This window comes from Uloborus diversus, chromosome 2 (assembly GCF_026930045.1).
Source record: "Uloborus diversus isolate 005 chromosome 2, Udiv.v.3.1, whole genome shotgun sequence".
Taxonomy (NCBI): Eukaryota; Metazoa; Arthropoda; class Arachnida; order Araneae; family Uloboridae; genus Uloborus; species Uloborus diversus.
The window spans coordinates 153,507,406-153,528,407 of record NC_072732.1 but is presented as its reverse complement, the minus strand read 5'-3'; the positions used below and the strand labels follow the sequence as shown (position 1 = coordinate 153,528,407).

At 33.9% G+C, this 21,002-nt stretch overlaps 1 protein-coding gene across 1 annotated transcript in view; it reads left to right on the top strand.

The window, feature by feature from the left end:
- LOC129216092 (elongation of very long chain fatty acids protein 1-like) overlaps nucleotides 1-16,875 on the top strand; it is a 28,413-nt gene extending 11,538 nt beyond the window's left edge. The window contains exons 4-8 of the mRNA XM_054850242.1: nucleotides 6,163-6,243; nucleotides 7,284-7,340; nucleotides 10,555-10,660; nucleotides 14,363-14,499; nucleotides 16,548-16,875. Of these exons, the coding sequence (XP_054706217.1) occupies nucleotides 6,163-6,243; nucleotides 7,284-7,340; nucleotides 10,555-10,660; nucleotides 14,363-14,499; nucleotides 16,548-16,760 (594 nt within the window). The 3' untranslated portion in view covers nucleotides 16,761-16,875. The remainder of the gene's footprint in view (nucleotides 1-6,162; nucleotides 6,244-7,283; nucleotides 7,341-10,554; nucleotides 10,661-14,362; nucleotides 14,500-16,547) is intronic.
- The last annotated feature ends 4,127 nt before the right edge of the window (nucleotides 16,876-21,002 follow it).

Genomic DNA, 21,002 nt, shown 5'->3' with positions numbered 1-21,002 from the left:
AGCAACTTATTTTTAAACATTACTCGGTGCTCGTTCAGATAACGATTAAACTAATATCAGTTTATCTTGCAGATTTTAAATTTGCGTCGCAAACTACTGAAAGAAATTCTGCTTCCGGATTTTTACATAAAAATGGGCGTTTTTTTTTGTTTTCCAGTTAAAAAAATATACGCCCTTTGCCCTCACCCCAAAATTTGAAATGGCGACCCTGCATGTGACGAATTCTCCTGATTTCTGTGCTCATATTCAAGTAATGAGCCCGTTCTAAACCAGAAACTGAACTATCTTCTTTTTTCTCTCTCTATACATATACAAAGTGGCGTAGCTACAGTGTTTGCCGCCCGGGGCGGTTCCTCAATTTGCCGCCCTTTCGTTGAGGGGCGTCAAACGTGTTCAAATGAAAACTAGAAATTTAATTGAAGAAAAAATAAGATCTTATTATTCTCTATGTAATTTCAAAGAGAAAAAGGGGGAGGGGAAATAAGGCCCACACTTGGAGAAAATTGCTAAATTTAAGTCAAAAACCCGCAATTTTAGTAAAGTTATTAAAAAGGGCGCATTGGATTTGCTCCCGATTTTTTTTTTTTTTTAATTAGTCTTTTTTAATGTTTTTCGTTGACGTTAAGGGGTCGGTGGGCAACGAGAGGAACTTTTACGAAATTTTAAAAATACAGCTAAGGCTACTTAGAAGAAGTCAAGGAAATCGGGAATGGTCGGATACTCAATACGAAAATAAGCTCTGAAATATGTAATTTCAGGCTATCTTTGGTAACCGCAATAGCTTGCGTATTCGAAACGCAGTTGTAGGCGTTATGGGAGAGAGGGGTGCTGAGGTTTCTTACTGAAATGTTTTTTAAATTGAAATCAATTAAGGGCATCTTTGGTGGTTTGGTTGAAAGGGGAAGGTTTGGGTTCTTTCTTTGGAAATTTTTCGGCACCGAAGTCTCAAAAAACGCAATTCTAGGCTGCCTTTGGTGACGTTGAGAGGTTCCTTAATAGCTCAAAAAATGTTGTAAAGCCAAGCGGTTCTCTCCTGAAAAATTTCCGTAATTGACGTCCGACTTTGGGCTTTGTTTTATAATGTTAGGAAGAAGAGGGGACAGAGAGAGCTTTCTCTCTAAAAATCATTCTTAAAGCTGAAGTTCATTTTAGACTATCTATCAGAAGGAAGAGTTAGCTAGCTCTACTACTAACGCAAATTTCTAAGAAAGAAAATTCTGGGCTATCTTTGGGGACGTAGGGGAAAAGGATGAGTTCCTTCCCTCGGAAATTTTTCAAGATTGAAGTTTTAAAACGCAGTTTTAATCTTTGGAGACGTTAGGGGAGAGAGGGAAGGCAACTAAGATATCTGTCACGGAAAAATTCCAAAATTAAAGTCCTGAAAACGGGTCTGTCCAAAACGGGTCTGTCTTTTAGGTCTGTCCAAAAATTTTCCAACATTAAGGTCCAAAAACGTATTTCTAAACTACCTTTGGTGATATCAGGAAAAAGGATAAGATATTAAAGTGGGGGTGAGAGAATTTCCCAACCGGAACTATTTGAAACTCAATACTTTTAAAACGCATTTTAGACTATGAATAAGTTGAGGATCCAACCCATATGTTGAAAAATGAAATTCGCTTACCTTCCCTAAGGATCATATTAACATGTGATCTAAAATTGTCAGATAGATTATCTACTTTCAAAAGCGAGAAAATGGTAATCCCTTATACTTCGTTTGAAGAAGAGAACTCTTGTAAATAGTGGGAAATCAAAGCAAACTCTGAAGCATATAAAGTGTGATGAGCAATAAATTGTTTCGTGCAATATTTCACACCTCCTCCTCTTTTTCTTACTCTTATCACCATTTTCCTGAAGTAAAAAAAGGGAAATTTTTGCTTCACAAGCAGTATTTCAAGAAACTCTAAACTTAAAATCCTGTATTAGCTTTTTCTTATAACAAAATTTGGAAAAGTTCATTGCTTTCGTCTTCCTGAAGTTAACCTCTAAAGTCTAAATAACAGATTTTTTAAAAAATACCACGCACTTTTCATAATGCATTCAAAAAGACAAAATAACTTTTCTGGGTCAGAATGGAAAATTTAAGTATTCCTGTAGTTTTCAATTATTCCAATAAAATGACATCGCAAACGAAGAAAAGAGCGGCTCAAATCAGGTAGAGAATTTCTTATTATCGAGCTTTCAATCATAAATTTGAGTGTTGAAACACGCATATTTTTCTGGGAAAGTTTGGTTTGAAAGGACTTGAGCCGCACTTTTCTTCGTTTGTAGTGTCTCTTTCTTGGAGTATTTGAAAACTACTGAAATACTTAAATTGTCCGTTATGTCCCAGAAAAGTTATTTTGTCCTTTCGAGTGCTTTAAGAAGATATTTTCTTGTCTGCAGTAATAGATTAAAAAGATAATTTCCTTATTTTTTGTAAAAATAAGGATTATTAAAAAAAAAAAGGATAATTAAATAAGCATTTAATTTTTCCACATCAAAAGGGCAAACTTGCCGGCCCCAGAAAAGTGCCGCCTGGGGCGGACCGCCCCCCCCCCCCCCTTAGCTACGCCACTGCATATACACTATATGACCATAAGTATTGGGACACTTTGAAAAATTCACATCTTTACGGATTTCTCGAGAAATAAAAAACCAATTGCTGTCTATTTTTTATATATATATAAAAGGTATACTCCAGTCAGCATTTTCCAACAAAAATTAAGTCTACTATTCATTTAGGGGACGAACAACGAATTGAGGAAACAGAAAAAGGTTTTTGATCATTTTTTATTGTAAATAGTTGGGAACAAGCTATAAATTTCAGAAATAAGTTAAAAACCTATCTAGAATTTAATTTTATATTTTCGTGAAAGTATCTTTTATACCCACGGAGATATAAGCATGTCTTTCAAAAATGCATTTTTTAAAAAAGGTTTACGGCATATATCACGCAGAGTTCTCCGTCAAACGTTGCTAAACTTTCAGAATATTTGACAGCATATTAGAGAAATATAAAATAATAAAATTGGAAGTTAAAATATTGCAAAATTTAATGATATACTAGCTGCGTGCCCGGCGTTGCACGGGCTACCTAAAAAATGTAAGAGCAGTCCAGTTGATGCTTTTGTAGTACACTGACACTAGTTTCTAACGCGTTAAGGAATAAATAAATGCGCGTAAAGCAAGGTTTGCAAAACACCAGTAAAACATATTTTTGCCAAAACACCTCATCAACGTTAATAATCGTTATCAATGATACAAGTTATGAGTACATTTTCAGTCAGCACAAAAGGGGAAAATATACGCATTATCAACTATAATCTTTACTCACGTTAAACTGAATTACATCTGATAGACTATATCGGAAATATTTATGCACAATAACAATCCGCTTTTTACATAAAATAGTCTACTACCCGGCATTGCCCGGGTGTTTATTAATGCAACATACCACTCAGATAAATATTTGGATGGATTCTATCCACATGGTCGTACAAGAATTACATCAATCCGTTTTCCAGGTACAAACCCTCAAAGAACTCAAATAACTTGTAAATCACTCATTTACTTTACGACGTGCACGGTCCTCCTCGAAAATGAAATTTATGTCATGTGACGCGTATTTAACAATCAGGCTTGAACAAAAAAAAAAAAAAAAAAAAAAAAAAAAAAAAAAAAAAAAAAACAGCAAAATTTTGCTGCAGATTACGGCAAAATAATCAAAAAGTAAACAACTTAAACACCCTGATTACAGGAAAAGCCTTAAAACAAAAGCCTAATTTTATTTCTTTATATTCGAGAAAAAAAATTGCAACAGATGTTTCTTTTCAATGATTTTCTTCACGCTGTAAATTTTAATAAAAGCGTTCATCCGGAAAGTTGAGATGAAGCACTGAATAATAATTTGGATGGAGGAAAGCCTTCGAAAAATATGGATTTTATTTTGAAATAAGAGTCATAATTAATAATTTTTAATTGATATCTCCGCTAATTATTATCGGAGGATTATGTTAAATAGCCAAACATGAAGACGGGAAGATGACGAATTCATCGATACCTGGTTCGATGGTCAGTTCACTGTCGTTCGGGAGAAGAAGCTTGGACATAGATAGATACTCAGATTTTATATGTATAAGATGAACGTTTAAAGCAATTAATTTTTCACTGCGCATTCGCGAAAGATAGTAATTTATGACCTTTACAATCGGAAGCCCAGATATATCCTACATATCATAAAAAAAATTCCACCTTGATATCTTTAAAATCTAAAAAGTTATCAGCGATCTAATGAGCCGAATTTTAATAGTTCTTGGCTAGACCACGAATCGTGAGGGGTCGTTCGCAAATAATACGTTCTTATCATGAATCACTCTGCAACGATAGTAGGAGGGTGCTGCCAGTTTGCGAACGACCCCTTACCATTCATGGCCTATCCAAGGATTATAGAAATTCGGCTCATTAGATCGCTGATAACTTTTTAAATTTAAAAGATATTGAGGTGGAATTTTTTTATGAGTTGTAGGATATATCTGAGCTTTGGATTAAAAACGTTATAAATCGCTATCTTTCGCGCATGCGCAGTAAAAAATTAATTGCTTTAAATGTTCATATTTATTAAATTTTCAATATTTCAACTTCAAATTTTATTATTATGTTTCTCAAATATGCTGTCAAATATTTTAAAAGTTTAGCAACGTTTGACGAAAAATTCTGCGTGATATGAGCCAAAAACCTTCAAAAAAGTTAGCATTTTTGAAAGAAATGCTTAGATCTCCGTGAGTATAAGAAATACTTTCACGAAAATATAAAAATAAATTTTTGATACATTTTTAACTTATTTTTCAAATTTATAGCTTATTCCCAGCTATTTGCAATGAAAAATGTAAATTGATCAAAATCCTTTTCTTGTTTCCTCAATTTGTTTCTCGTCCCCTAAATGAATAGCAGACCTTATTGCTATTGGAAAATGACAGCTATAGTATACCTTTTTTGTGAAAAGATTACATAGCAAATAGGTCTTTTATTTCTCCAGATATCCGTAAAAATGTGAATTTTTGAAAGTGTCAAAATACTTTTGGTCATATACGCATATACAAGATTGAAAAAAATTTGGAGTCAGCAATACTTGCGGCCTACCCGCCTCCCCTCAGTGTTTTGACCTCGCAATCAGGGCCTGATTACCGCACAGGCCTACTAGGCTTGGGCCTGGGGCCCCCTCTTCGTAAGGGGCCCCAAATTACCTAAAGAATTATGCATAGCATTAAAACTTTACAAAAAATACACACATTTTTAAAATATAGCCTTCAGGGGTCCTCCAAATTATTGTGGGCCTTGGGCCTCACTTTTAGTTAGTCGGGAACTGCTCGCAATGAGTAAATGGACTTCGCGATTATACATTAATACAATTTTTAGGAGGAGGACCAAAATCAGATTTTGCTGGGGGGCCGAAAACTTGAAGTTACGCTACTGCAGTCGAATCAACAACTCAACATTCATTTGGGGGTAAGCAAAATTTAAATTTATGCAGAGGTGCCCATCCCCCTAAATATCGTCACCCCCCAAAACACCCCCTAAAAATCTTAATAGCATAGTCTACACTATGACCCCCCACCCAGGTGGGCACCCCTGATTTAGGCCGATATTTAAGTGAAATTGTTTCTGCGAATACCGTACAATGTAAAAAGGAAGTAAAAAGCGTCTTAACGTAGGCATTTAGAAATTCAGATTGCAGGATCAAGACTTGCTGATCATTTTGAAATTAATTTGTATTTTAAAAATTAAAGAAAAAAAACAAGAAATAACAACTATGTAAATGAAAGGAACTAGCTTCTTTCCCGAGATTTTCTGTCCCTGGGGCAGAACTTCTTAGAAAGAGCTACTTGACTTAACGTTGAGTTCATAAAAAAATATATTTTTGTTATGTCCAGTTCGTGAAAGAGATTGAAAAGTACAACATTGGTTAGATAAAAGATTTTTCGGGACCAAGGAATAGTTCATTAAATCTAGCGTCAATTAGTTCATTGTATTTTTTTTTTACCTTCAACGAATTTGTCCATTCTATACAAATAAAAAACTGAATAAAGTAATAATTCTAAAAAAAAAAAAAATAAATAAACACATAATATAACGGAACATATATTTTAAATTGCATATCTTTTTTTTCCTTACCATTTCTAGTATGCAAAAATTAGGTGGTCAGGAGAAGCATCGACAAGTTGCACAACTTTAGCAGTTGATCAAAGTCCGGTTACTTATAGAGTAAGTATAGTTTACAATTATTACAAGAGATATTATTGTTTAAAATACAAATACAAAGGTGACGACCAGCAACAGGCTCTGGGTCCAGCTAGGCTGGTCCTAGTCAATTAATTAGTCCCCAATGAAGATCAATGGCCCTCTTAAAGCTATCCACCCCCTTGCTCATTACTGCCTCTTCCGGTAAGCTATTCCAAGTGCCAACGACCCGGCTAAAGTAGTAGTTTTTCCTAATTTCCAAGTTAGCTTGAGATTTAAATAGCTTCTTAAAACAGTGACCCCTTGTCCTGCTTTCTCCGCAAAAATTTAATCCATTTACATCTTTCATTTTGATAAATTTAAATAACTGAATCATGTCCCCTCTGACTCTCCTTTGCTCCAGGCTATACTATACATGTTAAGCCTATTAAGTCTGGTATCATAATCTAAATCTGAGAGTCCCCTTACTAATTTAGTTACCCTTCTTTGAACCCTTTCCAATACAAAAATATCTTTCTTCAGATAAGGCGACCAAAACTGAACAGCATACTCCAAATGAGGTCTTACTAAACTCCTATATAAAGGCAGAAGAACCTTCTTAGATTTGTTTTAAATAGATTTATTGATAAAACCAAGCATTTTGTTGGCTTTGTTACTAGCAATACTGCACTGTTGACTTAACTTGAAGTCCTGATTTATTAAGATATCCAGATCCATAACATTTTCTGCCTGATTTATGACTGAACCCTGTAAACGATATCTCATACGCTTATTTCCATGACCTAAGTGTAGCACTTGACATTTCCCTACATTAACTGCCATACCCCATTTATCTGCCCACTTAGTAATATGATCTAAATCCTATTGAAGCTGTTTTACTGAATGATGACTAACAAGTTTATTTGTTTATTCTTGAACGTTTCAAATACGAATAAAGAAATAGAATACATTAAAAACAGAAACTTTTAAATTTGAAATGAAGTTTTTGAATGCAAAATGCATTTTTAATTTTAAACAGTGTCAACAAGTGAAATGTTTTGAAAGAAATCTTTTTATCATTTCAGCTAGCTGAAATCACTTGGTGGTTTTACATAACAAAATACATAGAGCTGATGGATACGGTGAGTAAATTGCTACTGTTTTAAAAAACTGTGTACAAGGGCGTATATATAAGGTGGGCCCAGGGGTATCTGACCAATTCCAAAAACAAGATTTAAAAAAAAAAAAAAACGCAAATCAGTTGGCTTCTGTCAGTCTTTGTCCCACCGAAAAAAAAAACGAGCTGATGTGTGCATCACATGACTTCCTTTTACACCAATTTAATGCTATTTCCCTATTATTGCAATTTTAATGGGATTCTCTCTCTAACTCTTTAAATATCACTAGCAATGGCCACATTGAAAGCAAATTAAAAAAAAAAAAAAAAATCGCCAAATTTTTTGCCAAGTTGGCGACAAAACTTGGCAACCAAAAGACTGGCGATATATCGCCAAGTGACCGCCAAATTATAACACCACTTGAGTTTGCATCAAAATTAACAATGATTTCCCCCCAAAAAGGTGCAAAAGACCCCTTTAGAAACACCCGAATGCAACCAAAATAGGAGGTGCACAACTAGACCCCACTACGAGTCTATGTACCAAATTTCAACTTTCTAGGACATACCATTTTTGAGTTATGCGAGATACATACGCACATACGCACATACATACAGACGTCACGAGAAAAGTCGTTGTAATTACCTCGGTGATGGTCAAAATGGATATTTCGCGTGTCTATACATTCTTAGGCACTTTTCTGCATGTGGTCGAATCGAAAAAAAAACTCAACATTCATTTGGGGGTGAGCAAAATGGAAATTAAGGGCGATTTTTGAGTGAAAATTTTTTCGCGAATACAATACTTCCTTTTTTGTAAAAGGAAGTAAAAAAAGTGAACTGCACTGATATTGAATTAGCTAAAATTTTTGACTTTGTTTACTTTGAGAGTTAGTGGGGAGGGGGGGGGGTTGTGAGCAAAAAGTGTTTAAAAATGTTAAGGAAAAAATTGAACCCCACACCCAATGAGAAAATTCTGCGCACACCACCAATCTGGCTAATGGCTTAAAATAGCATTTTAGAAATTTTAAATTCAAACAGTTTTCGTACGAGATCTCTCTCCTCCAGTGACTTGTCTACCGTCTTCAAAGATAATTTCAAAATGTGTTTTTAGAAAAGAGAGCTCTCGAATTTCTCGCAATTACCCCTTATATCGGCAAAGATAGTTAAAAATTTCATTTTAGAGCCTCTACACTGAAAAATTTCCAGGGAAGTTCTCAACCCCTTTTCCTTCCCTGAACATAAACAAAAACGGCCTTTAAATGCATTTTTACACTTTTAATTTCAAAATTTTTTTGAGAGAGCGCCCTACCCACTTATTTGCTTTCAACGAATTATAGTATAAAGTTGTGTTTTTAAAATTTCAATAATACAAAACTTCTGGGGGCTCCCAAATCCTAACTTTCTTCCTACCGTCATTAAAGATAGCTTAAAATGCTTTTTTAGGATATTAATTTCAAAACATTTCCCGGGGAGGGTTTCCGAACCATCACCCTCTCCCTGGGAGCTAACAGTCAGAAAATATTAGTTTATAGTAATCGATTTATAATGGGACAAAAAATGATGCATGCGACATAGTTTTATTACAATGAAAGTTCAGATAAAAAGTACTTTTTAAAAAGGAAGAAAACAATTAGTTTAAAGAAAATGAATATTTTCAGTAGTAGAAGGTAGAGTTAGGAAAAACTGGGCTTATTACGAGAAATAATCTGGGTTTTAAAACTAAACTCAGTGGTGCAGTAGCCCATGCTGGACAAAGGCCAGCTATGCCCATTACCAGATTGAGGACTCTCGGGTGCAAGGTCAACCGAAAGCAGAACCACCATGATTTAGCTCCCAAGCACTCTTTGTACTCGTTTTATCCGTGCACTGAATGACTGAATCAATTATCTGGGTTTAAACAAAAAAGAATTTTAAAAATGTATTCAAAAAATGAAAATCTGTTTCAATTTCAAAAAAATGTCCATTAATATTTTAGTTTAACATACACAATCGTAATAAATACAATTAAGTAAACTGAATAGATATATTTTTTTGCATGTCATGAAATATTTAAACAGATTTGGATGTTCAATTGTTAGAGTTTTTCATAATAGTTTCTAAGTTAAGTTACAAGTTACAATATTCGACTACATATAAGTTATGTTTCTTACATTAAAGACTTATTTCTGCAATAACTATTTTTGAAATTCTACGTCCACAAATCTTGTTATTCTGACAATAGATTTAAAAAGAAATGTTATCATCTGGAGAAACTCTACATGCCCATGTATTACGTATTTTGAGCAACTTTGATCCACAATTTCTATATTTTCAACAGCCCCACTCATATTTTAATAATATAATTATACCTAATGGCACAAAACTAAAATTAAAAAAAAAAAAAAAACCCTACTACTACACTGTTATTATTAATTAAAAGATAATAACAATGAAAACCATTTAAAAGAAATTATAAACTTGATTCAATGTTATCCTGACTTTTAGGGTGACTTTGAACAATGTTAGAAATGCCATGTAAAATAATTACTGAGAGTATATCTTTGAACTAAGAAAATAAAATTTAAATTTCCCCATTTTTATTTCCCAAGACAAGAACTGTATAATTTATGATAATGCACAGGGATTTCAAAAACATAGAAACATGGCTAAAAATAGCTGCACTAACAGTAGTTTCTGAATTATTGCATAATGTAGTTAGCAAAATACAGTTTTGTCAATAAAGTTTCCAATAGTAGAAAACTAATTTTATTACCCTGCAGCAGAGAGTAGTACTGGGCATGTGGCAGTTCCTCTAGAAGCCAAACATACTAAAAAATTTAAAGTGGTATTGTTCAAAGCATGGGCCCACTAAATTTCGCTTACGCTTATAGGCTGTAACAATCGCTTTAACTCACAGCAACAAAGAGGGCGCTACAGGGAATCCCTGTTTTCCATTACGTTGCCATTGATTGGTGAATGCCAGGGTTTTGTTCAGAGACTCTTGCGGTCAAAATGGGCCACGTCCAATCAAAAATAAACCAACTTCGAAACTTGTCATTGATTGGTGGATGCACGGGATTCTGTTCAATTTCAAGAGGAGATCATAGTTACATTGGTTTAACACAGAAAAGTCAAAAACTGTCAAGGCCGGAAAGCATCAGGGTCATCTAGTGCAGCCATGTTCAAAGTTTCCCTCATTAACTGCAAATAAAACAATTGCTGTGGCACAATCAATGAATAATCTTGTTTAATTTCAGGTGTTTTTCGTTTTGCGGAAAAAAGACCGACAACTGTCTCGCTTACATTTGATCCATCACAGTACTGTTCCCTTGATTATATGGGGAATGCTTAGGTTTGAACCAGGTAAGTTTTGCTGTTTTAAAGCAAGATAAGCTTAGCAGATTTTTCTCTTTTTTTTTTGCCCTTAACAAAGAAATATTTTTCATTACCTAAATACTGCATCTCATTTAAATATTACAGTTTTATCAATGTTTACTAATTCTACCAAACACTGTTTATTGAGAAAAACTGGAAAAATGAATTGAAAAACATGGGTTGATTAACTGAGTTTGGAATGAGTATTTTTGTTATAGATGTCTAGAATGATCAAGATCTTTCTAAGACACTGTTTATATATATATAACCTCTGACAATAAATTCAGTAAATAAGTCAGAACGACCAATTTAGCAACAGTGGCGAAACAGAAGGCAACACCTGCGTAGTGGCAGGTCTGCCCCCGTTGTTTAGTCGAGCATCGTCTTAAGCTGTTTCAAACAGTGCTTGGTTAGTGCTTTGGTTCTTAACTGAGAACAGGAAAATAATTGAACAAAAGATCAATTTTAAGTTCCTGGCAAAAATGAGGCGCTGCAAAGTAAACATACACTATATACACCAGAGCTCAATCCTCCAGACTTCTTCCTATTCCCGGGACTTTGGTTTGAAAGAATAGAGATTTGATGATATTCCCGATAACTAAAGAAACGTGACAAGGCTTTTTTACTCCTTCCCCCCCCAAAAAAAGACTTCATGTAAAGTTTTCAGGACAAGTGTAGCAGATCTCAGTGGTGCATAATTTTGGGAGGTAATTATTTCAAAGGGACAATAGGGAAGGTGACAATAGGGCAACGTTTTTAAATATTTCATTTACCTAATGTTACAGGACTATTCACTGAATTTTTTTGTCGGAGATGTTTGGTGCCAGAACACTGACCTGGGAAGTGCTTTTGAGGAAAATAAATTGCTCTTTCAAATGAAATCCATCCCAACTCAGGCAAACAAAAACACTATAATGAAGCAATAAAAATTTTCAATTCAGATGCTAAATTTATACAGGGCATCAGAATATATATTATAAAATTGAGGCAGTGAGAAACAAAGGAATTTAAGTGGAGTTTTTTAAGTTTTGAGAAACCATGTGCCAATTTCAAATTTTAGGTAGGATTTCATTTTTCTAAATTATGCTGTATAGTGAACAGGGTTGCCAGATTTAAGAACCGTAAATACAGGACAGGCTTCTAAGAGATAATGGGGGGGGGGGGAGGGAGATTTTTGAAGTTGAGGGCAATTACTGGATATGGTGTACTTTTAAGGGGTGCTTTCCAATGTAGAACGTCTCTTAATGATAAATCTGAAAAATTCAACCATAACAAAGCAGTAAATTTTACAAAATGTTGCCGATCAAATTATAAAATTCATTTTCATTGTGATTGACGACGCATGCGCAAATATATTTCCAACATTAGTCAATGAGCAAAGAGCAAGCAATCATTCGGCTCCTCAAGGTCTGCTGCCAAAACAAAAACCAAATTAAAGCGAAAATATTTTTTGTGTTTGCTGCTACATGATTATCTTATTGCTCTTTATTTGAAATTTTTTTGTTTTACTTTATTTTTTCCCTTAAAATAATGTTTCGTTTTGTAAAATATTGTTATTAGCTAGAATACAGGATTTCAGCCATCCCGTATGGCAGTGCTCCGGGACGTGAGACAATTTTTAAAAATATGGCACTTTCCTTTGAAATCCAGGATGTCTGGCAACCCTGATAGCAAAACCTACCAGGGCTATGATTAACTGTGTCTTTCCCTAAAACAGATGAAAGTTTTGTATCATTTGTACAAGTATTTCTGAATTTGTTTATACTGGCACTTACAAATTTTAATGCTTTTACTTTTAGGTGCTTGAATTGCAAACAAAATATAGTTTTGATTCTTATGCTAACCAAAATACAATAGTTTTCAGAATAATTGAAATAAAGCAAAGTTTTCTGTTTTTAGCCTACTTTCCCAGTAAAAGTCGGAAAAAGGAGATAAAAGCATGAAAGAAGGCTTAATGCATCTTAAAAATATCGCAAAAAACAAAAAAGTCAAAAATAAATAAAATAATTAAATAAATATTGAAATATTAAAAATTGGAAAGTAGGGTATTGAGATGGGGAAAAATGTCTGTCTGTCCCCCCCTAATAACTTTTGAATGAATAGTCCGATTCGAACAAACTTTTTTTTGTTCGAAATATCGCGGCGAGGACACCTCATTCCCATATTTCACTTTTTGATTTGAATGATTTTTTGTTCAATTTTGAACAGTTCAAAAAAACTTAACAGTAGCTCCTACAGGGAAATTTAACGCGATTCCGACCTGTGAGGCGAATTTGCTTCAAACAAACTTTGTAGGAAAAAGCTTTTGATTAAAAACTTGTATATAAAATATTTTTTTGATTTGAACAATTTTCCGTTCATTTTTAACAGTTCAAATCCCTTAACATTAGCACCTACGGGGAAATTGAAAGTCAATGTAGATTCCGTACTTGAAGGCGGCTTTACTTCAAACAAATTTTGTTGGAAATAGCTCTTGACGCCAAACTCCAGACTTCGACTCCGAGAATTTAGGTGCACTTGACTCCGACTCATGTGCCCGACAATTAATCGAACTCCGACTCCCCGACTTCGTAGCTTTGGAAAAAATTTATACACGGAGGACAAATGACTGACTCCGATTCTTAAATATTCGACTCCGACTCCTTTACCCCAAAATGAGATTGACTCTGACTCCGCAGCTATGGTTTTGACTCTGAAATAATTATTGTTGATTGACTTGTTTTTATTTTTACGCTAAAGTTTTAATTTAGGTATTCAGTTTACGGCGAATAAACTCAAAATCATTTATGTTTCTACATAAAGATATGCGCAGACGATTTTTTTTTTTGACAACAAAAATTATTTCAATAAGTTGACATTTTATTGTTTTTATTTATTTTAAATGAATTAAGTGCATTAATTCATTTAAAAAATTGGTTTTTGTAAACAGGGGAAAAAGAAAAGGTTTTTTTTTGATATGATGTATTTATTTTAATGAGATTTTTAATTTTAATAATCATTTTTTCGTTTTGAAAGCTGTCAAAGATTTTTTTAATGGAAAAAAGTGTATTAGCTGCTTTGTTTAAAAGTTGCTAATTTTTTTTTTTTTTTTTTTTTTTTTTTTTTATGCATCTAATTTTTTTAGATGAGTGAAAAATATTTTATTCCTAGAAATCAGCTTAAAGTATTTTAAAAATATGTTTGAAAAAAATAGCAATTTTAGCTATTTTTGAGAATATTGATCAGGTACTAAAAAGTAGTATGGGTATACAGGAAAGTAGGCTTATCTAGTTCTAGACAGAACTTCTTGTTGTTAACTTAAAAGCCAACTAATCACAAGCAATTTCAGTTTAAATTTCATTCATTTTCTTTTGGTCCATATGATACGCAGCCTCCCATTTGGAAAAACAAATCACCGGTCACTTTAATTTTTTTTTTGTCAGGGGAAGGGAAAGTATAATATTATAATATATATGTGTGTGTAGGATTAAATGGGGAAAACAGCTCTTATTTAAGCATTACAGTTTACTTGCTTATTATACAACACTTAGAAGGGCTGATTTTTTTTCAATCATCTGGAAAATCTTTGCCTCATTCAAAGTTACTATTTGTTATGCATCAGTCAATTGTCTGCTTGGAATATTCTGTCTGCGAAGTTTCTGATGATACAATACTGAAACATTTTTTTTTTTTTTTTTTTTTTTTTTACAGGTGGTTACAATTCCTTTTTCCCATTAGCCAATTCATTTGTTCATTGTGTTATGTACACCTACTATGGTATTTCGGCACTAGGTGATGATGTAACAGTTCACCTCAAATTCAAGAAATATGTTACCATGACACAAATGGTAAGAATATTTTAATTTATTCTGAACTGCATTTGGCTTTTATATTTTGTTCAAATAGATTTCCCTTAAAAAGGATTGTTAAAATGACGAGAAGACCAGGGCTGCCAATGCGATTTTTTTTTTTTTGCAAAACCCAAGATTGAGCTTACAAAATTCTCAAGATTGAGGAAGAAAACCCCAAGAGCATGCAAATAAGAAATCTTATTCACTTTTAAAACTGCATTTGCAGCAATATAAATAGTGAAACCTTTCTGAGTGGCAACGTCTCCGTTGGGGGCCACTCTCCGCTTGGGGAGGGGGGGGGGCACTCTTAAGGGTTTTGATCATCGAACTCAAACTGTACTACAAATGATACAATTCAACACTTTAAAAACTGCTTTTTGAGAAATTGGAGAAAAGAAAATGGTTATTTCAAGATTTATACTTTTTAGGAAAAAATGATTCAATTTGTGTTTGCTTACAATTTTCCAGCCTTATAAAAACCAATTTTTTTTGTTTTAGTTCGTTTTTAACTTGTAAAAACTAATCCCAAATTGAGTCATCAGCTACGGCTTCCATATTAGCGATGATATCGTCAATTTTCTCCAAAGTTTGCTGAGTCGAAAGCATGACTTTTTTTTTTTCCTTTTTTCAAATAATGTAAGGAACTTCATCATCTGAATCTGAAATAGCTCCTCAAAGGCACAAAAATGGGGTGACAGTCTTCAAAATGTCAAGTTCCCCCTCCTATCACAAAAATCTTCACATAGCAAACACCTGGCCGTTCGCTGAACAAAAAGCTAGTGGTAAATACAAGGGCAAATCAAAAAGTCTTTGAGCCTATTTTTTTAGCCAAAATATGGCTGTGAATGCAAAGTGAACATATACATTCCCAGGAGAGACCGTTCCTTGAACCGTACTACCCTGTCTGCCTTTTGCTTTGATGAGCCTGCTATCAGTCATTTAAGATGGTGGTTGTTCTTTCGACGTCCACAACTTATGAGCAGCGAAGCGTTATTCGTTTTGTATGGAGCAAGAGACAAAAGTCCATAGCAATTCACAGGAAAATGCACCTGCAGTCCAGATCTACCCCTTAGTGATTTTTACGATTTCAGTCCACTGAAGAAGTTTCTGGCGGGACAGAAGCCAAGAAGGCAGTCCGACGGTGATTCCACGGATAGCCGGAATAATTCTTTGACAGGGGATCTCTAACTTAGTGCTGCGATAGGACAAATGTCTGAACTGGTATGGTGACTTATGTGGAAATATAATGTAATGTATGTAGTACGCTACATATATTTGTAAATAGCTGTATGTACCTTTTTTTCGGCGAATAAAAAAGAGGCGCAGACTTTTGGATTTGCCCTTGTAAAATTAAAAACCGGAATAGAATAGCAGTCCCCAATCTATTTCGAAACCCAGACAGGTGACAACCCTGTCACTCAGAGGGGTTTGAGTGGCCGTTCTGAAGGGTTGAGTTAACATTGTGCGCATAGGCCGAAAATTTCGTGCCTTGCAAAACTGGCCACTAACAGGGCTGGCCGCTAAACAAGGATGGCCGCTCAGAGAGGCCTCCCTGTACAAAAGAAACAACCAGCAACAGTTCTAGGCCCCCAACTAGACTCCAATCATTATGTACCAATCAATTCCCATCAGTGCCATCTTGAAACAATTGAAGAGCTCGAGGCGAGAATGTGATATGCTACATGATGTGAGTTTTCAGTACACCAATTTCTAACTTATAGAAATTATTTGTAGAATTTGTCAAAGGTATCACACATTCTACATTCTGCAATACTTAAACCCGATATGTTTTTCTCAAAACGAAATAATCCATTGTCATGTTAATTAAAATTTTAGTTATGAGAAACAAAAATTTTGATCGAAAAGTCATTCCTTCAATTCATCTTGGTACAAGACATCACAGCTTCTAGCTAAGTACTCCAGAAATTGACAGCTCTTGAAAAAATAATTTTTAATCAATATTCATAGTATTGCATAGAAATCTGTTTTTCTCTTCTCTTTTTGCCAAGAAATATAACTTGTTTCACCAATTTTTTAAATATTAGATTCAATTCATCCTCGTCTTGTGCTACTTCTTCAGTCGACCTTTCTTCGCCTGCAACTATACAAAATTGTCCGGTGGAGTCAACATCTTCATCGCAGGGTTTTTCTTCATTCTATTCACTAACTTCTATTGGAATGAATATTGTAAAAAGTGTGAAGAAACTGCTCAGATGGAAGCATCCACGTCCAATGGAATGAAATGTAAAAAGATATGAACATAGAAAAAATATTAATGTAATTTTAAAGGTGTTTAGAGTATTACTATCTTTTCAGAGATGTAGTGTTTATGTATACATACATATGTTAAGTAAATAAATTGTTAAAAAAGGACTTTAGACTGATTTAATTAAAACACAGAAATTTGTAATTTTTTGTAGAATGACACAGGATATATTTTTAATTATTATGTCAGTTTTGCACTGCTCAACCCTCCTATTGTGCAACGTTGTAATCATGGGAAAAAAGGTGGGGATGCTTAGATACAAGCCAAGATAATGAAATGAAAAAGTGTGTGCATGTGTGAGGGAAGGAGAGGGGGGAGGGGAGTTTGTGTTGCTATTTCAAGAAGTCAAGAGGAGGATATTTGTAACACTAGTATGGGACTCCCCCCCCCTCCCCCAACCACACCATGGATCTAAAACTAACATTTTCCAGCTATCGATTTGCTCTTACACATACCGATATTACATTACTCTATTTGAACAGTTAAACGAAACAATTGCTCTGTCTCCCTATCTCCTTGCCTAGCTGAAATGGTCTTCAAAATTCATGAACCCATTTCAAGGAACTCAATCCCACCCTCAGAAAAATACAGCATGAAAAATGTTCAAAAAAAGGCAAATATGTTACAAGAAATTGCACTAACCCTTTTGAAGTGGCTATTATTAAATTAAACCAGTTCTTTTGAGGGGCTCTATTAGAACCAGTTCAAAATTGGGAATGAAATTGACAAAAAAGAATTAGTAACACCAAGCAGACATATCATCGCCTCAGAGCAACACTAAGACATCTATTTCCAGGCATAACACCAAGATATCCTACTGTTGCTCTGAGGCGGCGATATACTTATTCCCACGATTACCCCCCTGACCCCTCAGGTGAAAGTTGCCCCGAATCCTCATATAAGGTGATTTAGCTAAGAGAAATAATGTGTCCCAACCCTTGAGAAAAAAAAAAACAAAAGTATTGCGTTTGTGTTCCAATTTTTAGCATAAATTTTATGTAAAATGAGGTTAGTTTGCACTTCAGGAATTGGATAATCTGGCATTATATTTTTCAACTGAGGTGTTACTGCTATGCTAAATGCAAAAGTCGTATCTACAACTGAGTTCAAAATGAGAAATTGCCTTTTAACATTTTATTTCTCCATCTACTTTGTTCAGATGCAACATTTTTAGAATTTAAAAAAATCTATATTTACCATTCACAAATAACTATAAAACATTGTATTTAGGCGAAACATGTTAGAAACAACCACCTGGTGACAGTAACTAAGTTTTGATAAAAAGTGCAAATACGATTTTTGCGTTTAGCCCGGCAGAGTAGCACTTGCATTTTGAAGATTAACTGTCTCAAAAAAATTTATTCTTAATGATGTTATCTGCAATTGACATTTTCATTCCTTTTCTATTATTCTTTTCGGTTAATAAATACCAGTCAACTAGTGTGGGAGATGAATATATTTTTCCAACATTTTACTAAGACCTAGGAACCTTTACGGAAATAACAGGTTAATCCAGGGTGTTGTAGAATGCAGTTCAAAGCAGACTGTTCTGTTACATACACAAAGATTTTTTTAGGGATTTATAGGACACTATTTTTAAAGGAAAAAAAATATTTACGGATTATCAATTACGATGTGATTACGAACAAGACTGAAATTCATTTAAATCATAGAATGGGCACTTTCTGTCTTTTACCTAAGCGACCTCATGTAATATTTAGAATACAATTCACTCATGGTCTGATCTGGCACAGACATCCAGTCGGAAAGTGGTCAAGACACACCCTTAAGTGACCAAAGAGAGCCTAAGGCTGTGTTTTGAGGTTTATACATTTTTTAAAATTTGTTCCAGACCCTTATTTATGTCCAAAAGTGATATACTTGTGACCAACTCCCACTCCCCCGAAAAAAACCAGAAGCTGGATCTGCGCTTGGGTCTCCTAAGAAGAAATGTTACATGACTGGGTATTCATAATTGAGAAAACTTTCATTATTGATTGAGAATCTAAAAGGAGAATTACTCATTTTAAAAAAACTAATGATTCTCAACCAATCTCAAATTGTGACTGACAGGAAGACAGGGTTGAAAAATCATATTTTCAGGCGAAAACACACACACACACACACACACACACAAGCAAAGCAGCACTTGCTTCTATTAGCACTCAAAAATCTCCAGTTTGTCAATTTAGGTTATAAACTTGCTATTAACTTGAATTGCAAAGGGTATGAATTCAATGCATCATACAGGAAAAACGGATCAAAATACAAGTAAATATGCATAGTTACATTATGTTTTTAAAATCCTGTGGTGAGGGGTCAATGTCCCCCCTCACCCTCGATCGCCCAAATTACGATTACATTACCAAATAAAATGTTAGTTAAGGCACAGATTTGTGACTGAAAACAAATTTAGGAGTTACAAATTCAGTGTAAAATACAGATGCTGTGAGAGAAACTATATATATTTTTTTCTAGTTCTAGATCAGCATTTATGTATACTTTTAAATGAACCTTTGTACATCTTAATATATAAAAATGGAGTTTGGTAAATTTGTTCCCTAAGATCTCAGAAACTACCCGGCAGATTTGGCTGAAACTTTCACCGTTTGTTCAGTTTGGTACTGGGAAGGTTTATAGACCAGTTTGAAAAAAATCCGATTGATAGTTCCCTTTTTATTCCAATTTTAGTCCCAATTTTCGCATAAATGCCCCAATATGGAGGTGGAAAAAAACGTGCACATATTAACATTATATGTCCATCGAAAGCGCCAATTTTTCTGCTGAAGATAGCATCTGTTCGAAGTTTCTAAGTTGTATAAAAAAACGAGTTATCAGCTTTTTTGTTCCCTGTTCGAAGGCTTTCATCAACTCAAGTCATTATTTAGTGTGTCATCTCAACTCCCAAGCATTGTTCTATTGTTGAATATTTTTGCGTTTCGTCTGACTTTTTGAGGCTTTTCTCAAGTCAAATCTTAAAGTAACGTTTTTCCACATGATTGGCTAAAAATAAATGGATTTGGCTGATCATTTTACGTTTACACGGAACTTATGTAGTTAATGGTTTATTATTATTATTTATGCTGATTCGACACTTGCTCACTATATCCAACCAACCAGCAGAAATATCGCCAGAATTTTTTCAGAAAGATTTCAGTAGTTGATGCATTTGGCAGTTTTTTCCACTGTCGCAGTTTTTGAGCCCAAAGACTACGTAATAATGTTTCTCAGCTTTCACCATATAAACAAAATATCGCCAATCAAAGATACTTAAAAAAAAAAAAATACTGTGTAAAATAATTCAACAAGTAAATCAGACAAATCTATAAACCGCACAAAAACTTCCATTAATTTTTCTTTTTGCACGATTTCAAAACAATCGCCAAATTTTACGTCTTATTTTTGAAACATTTCGGATAAAACCGTTTAGCGCCATTTTTTTTTTTTTTTGACCAAAAGTATCTCAGCATCTGGCAACAATATTTCTATAATGAAAATTAGTAAGGAGGGGGAGTATTATCGAAAGAGTCCCAAAATGATTCTCGCAAATTTGGTAAGATTTTAAACCACATCAAGTGCTCACAAAAATTGAAATTTCCCAAAATAACTAAAGCAAGTGTAAGGGGAACACGGGAGGCTACATTTTTTAAAACAGTTCGTACATCAATAGCCATACAGAGAAGGTTTTAGATTTAAAAAAAAAAGTACTGACAAATAAATCTTTTAAACATGTAAAGTTTAACTTCATATTTCGGAAATTCTTCAAATTTGTATATGCTTAAATGTCGTGCTTTCGTTTCTAATTGAATACTATTTTGTTCTTTATACTTATTGCTATTTTAGTTTAATGGGTAAGGAAGAAGCTCGATTTTTAATCACGTCAAAAAGGTTTGTTTTAAAATTGTTTTAAATTCTTTCGCTTAAAAGAGAAAAACAAAGGCAAGTAATGATTGTTTCTCATAATTATTACTGACCCAGGCAACGCCGGGTATTTTTGCGAGTAACAGTATAAAATTAGATAATGTATAAAACTAAAAGGATTGTCAGAACAAGGCCTCATTGCTATTTTTAAAACACATAAAAAATACGAATTTCTAAAAAAATCTAACACATTTGATTAACTTAGTTACATTGAGAAAAAAAAAATTCAATATTTTAAAAGCATAAAAATTTCGATATGACGCTTTGAAAGAAATTAGAAACTCAAAAGATATGAAACAAATAAATGATTCTT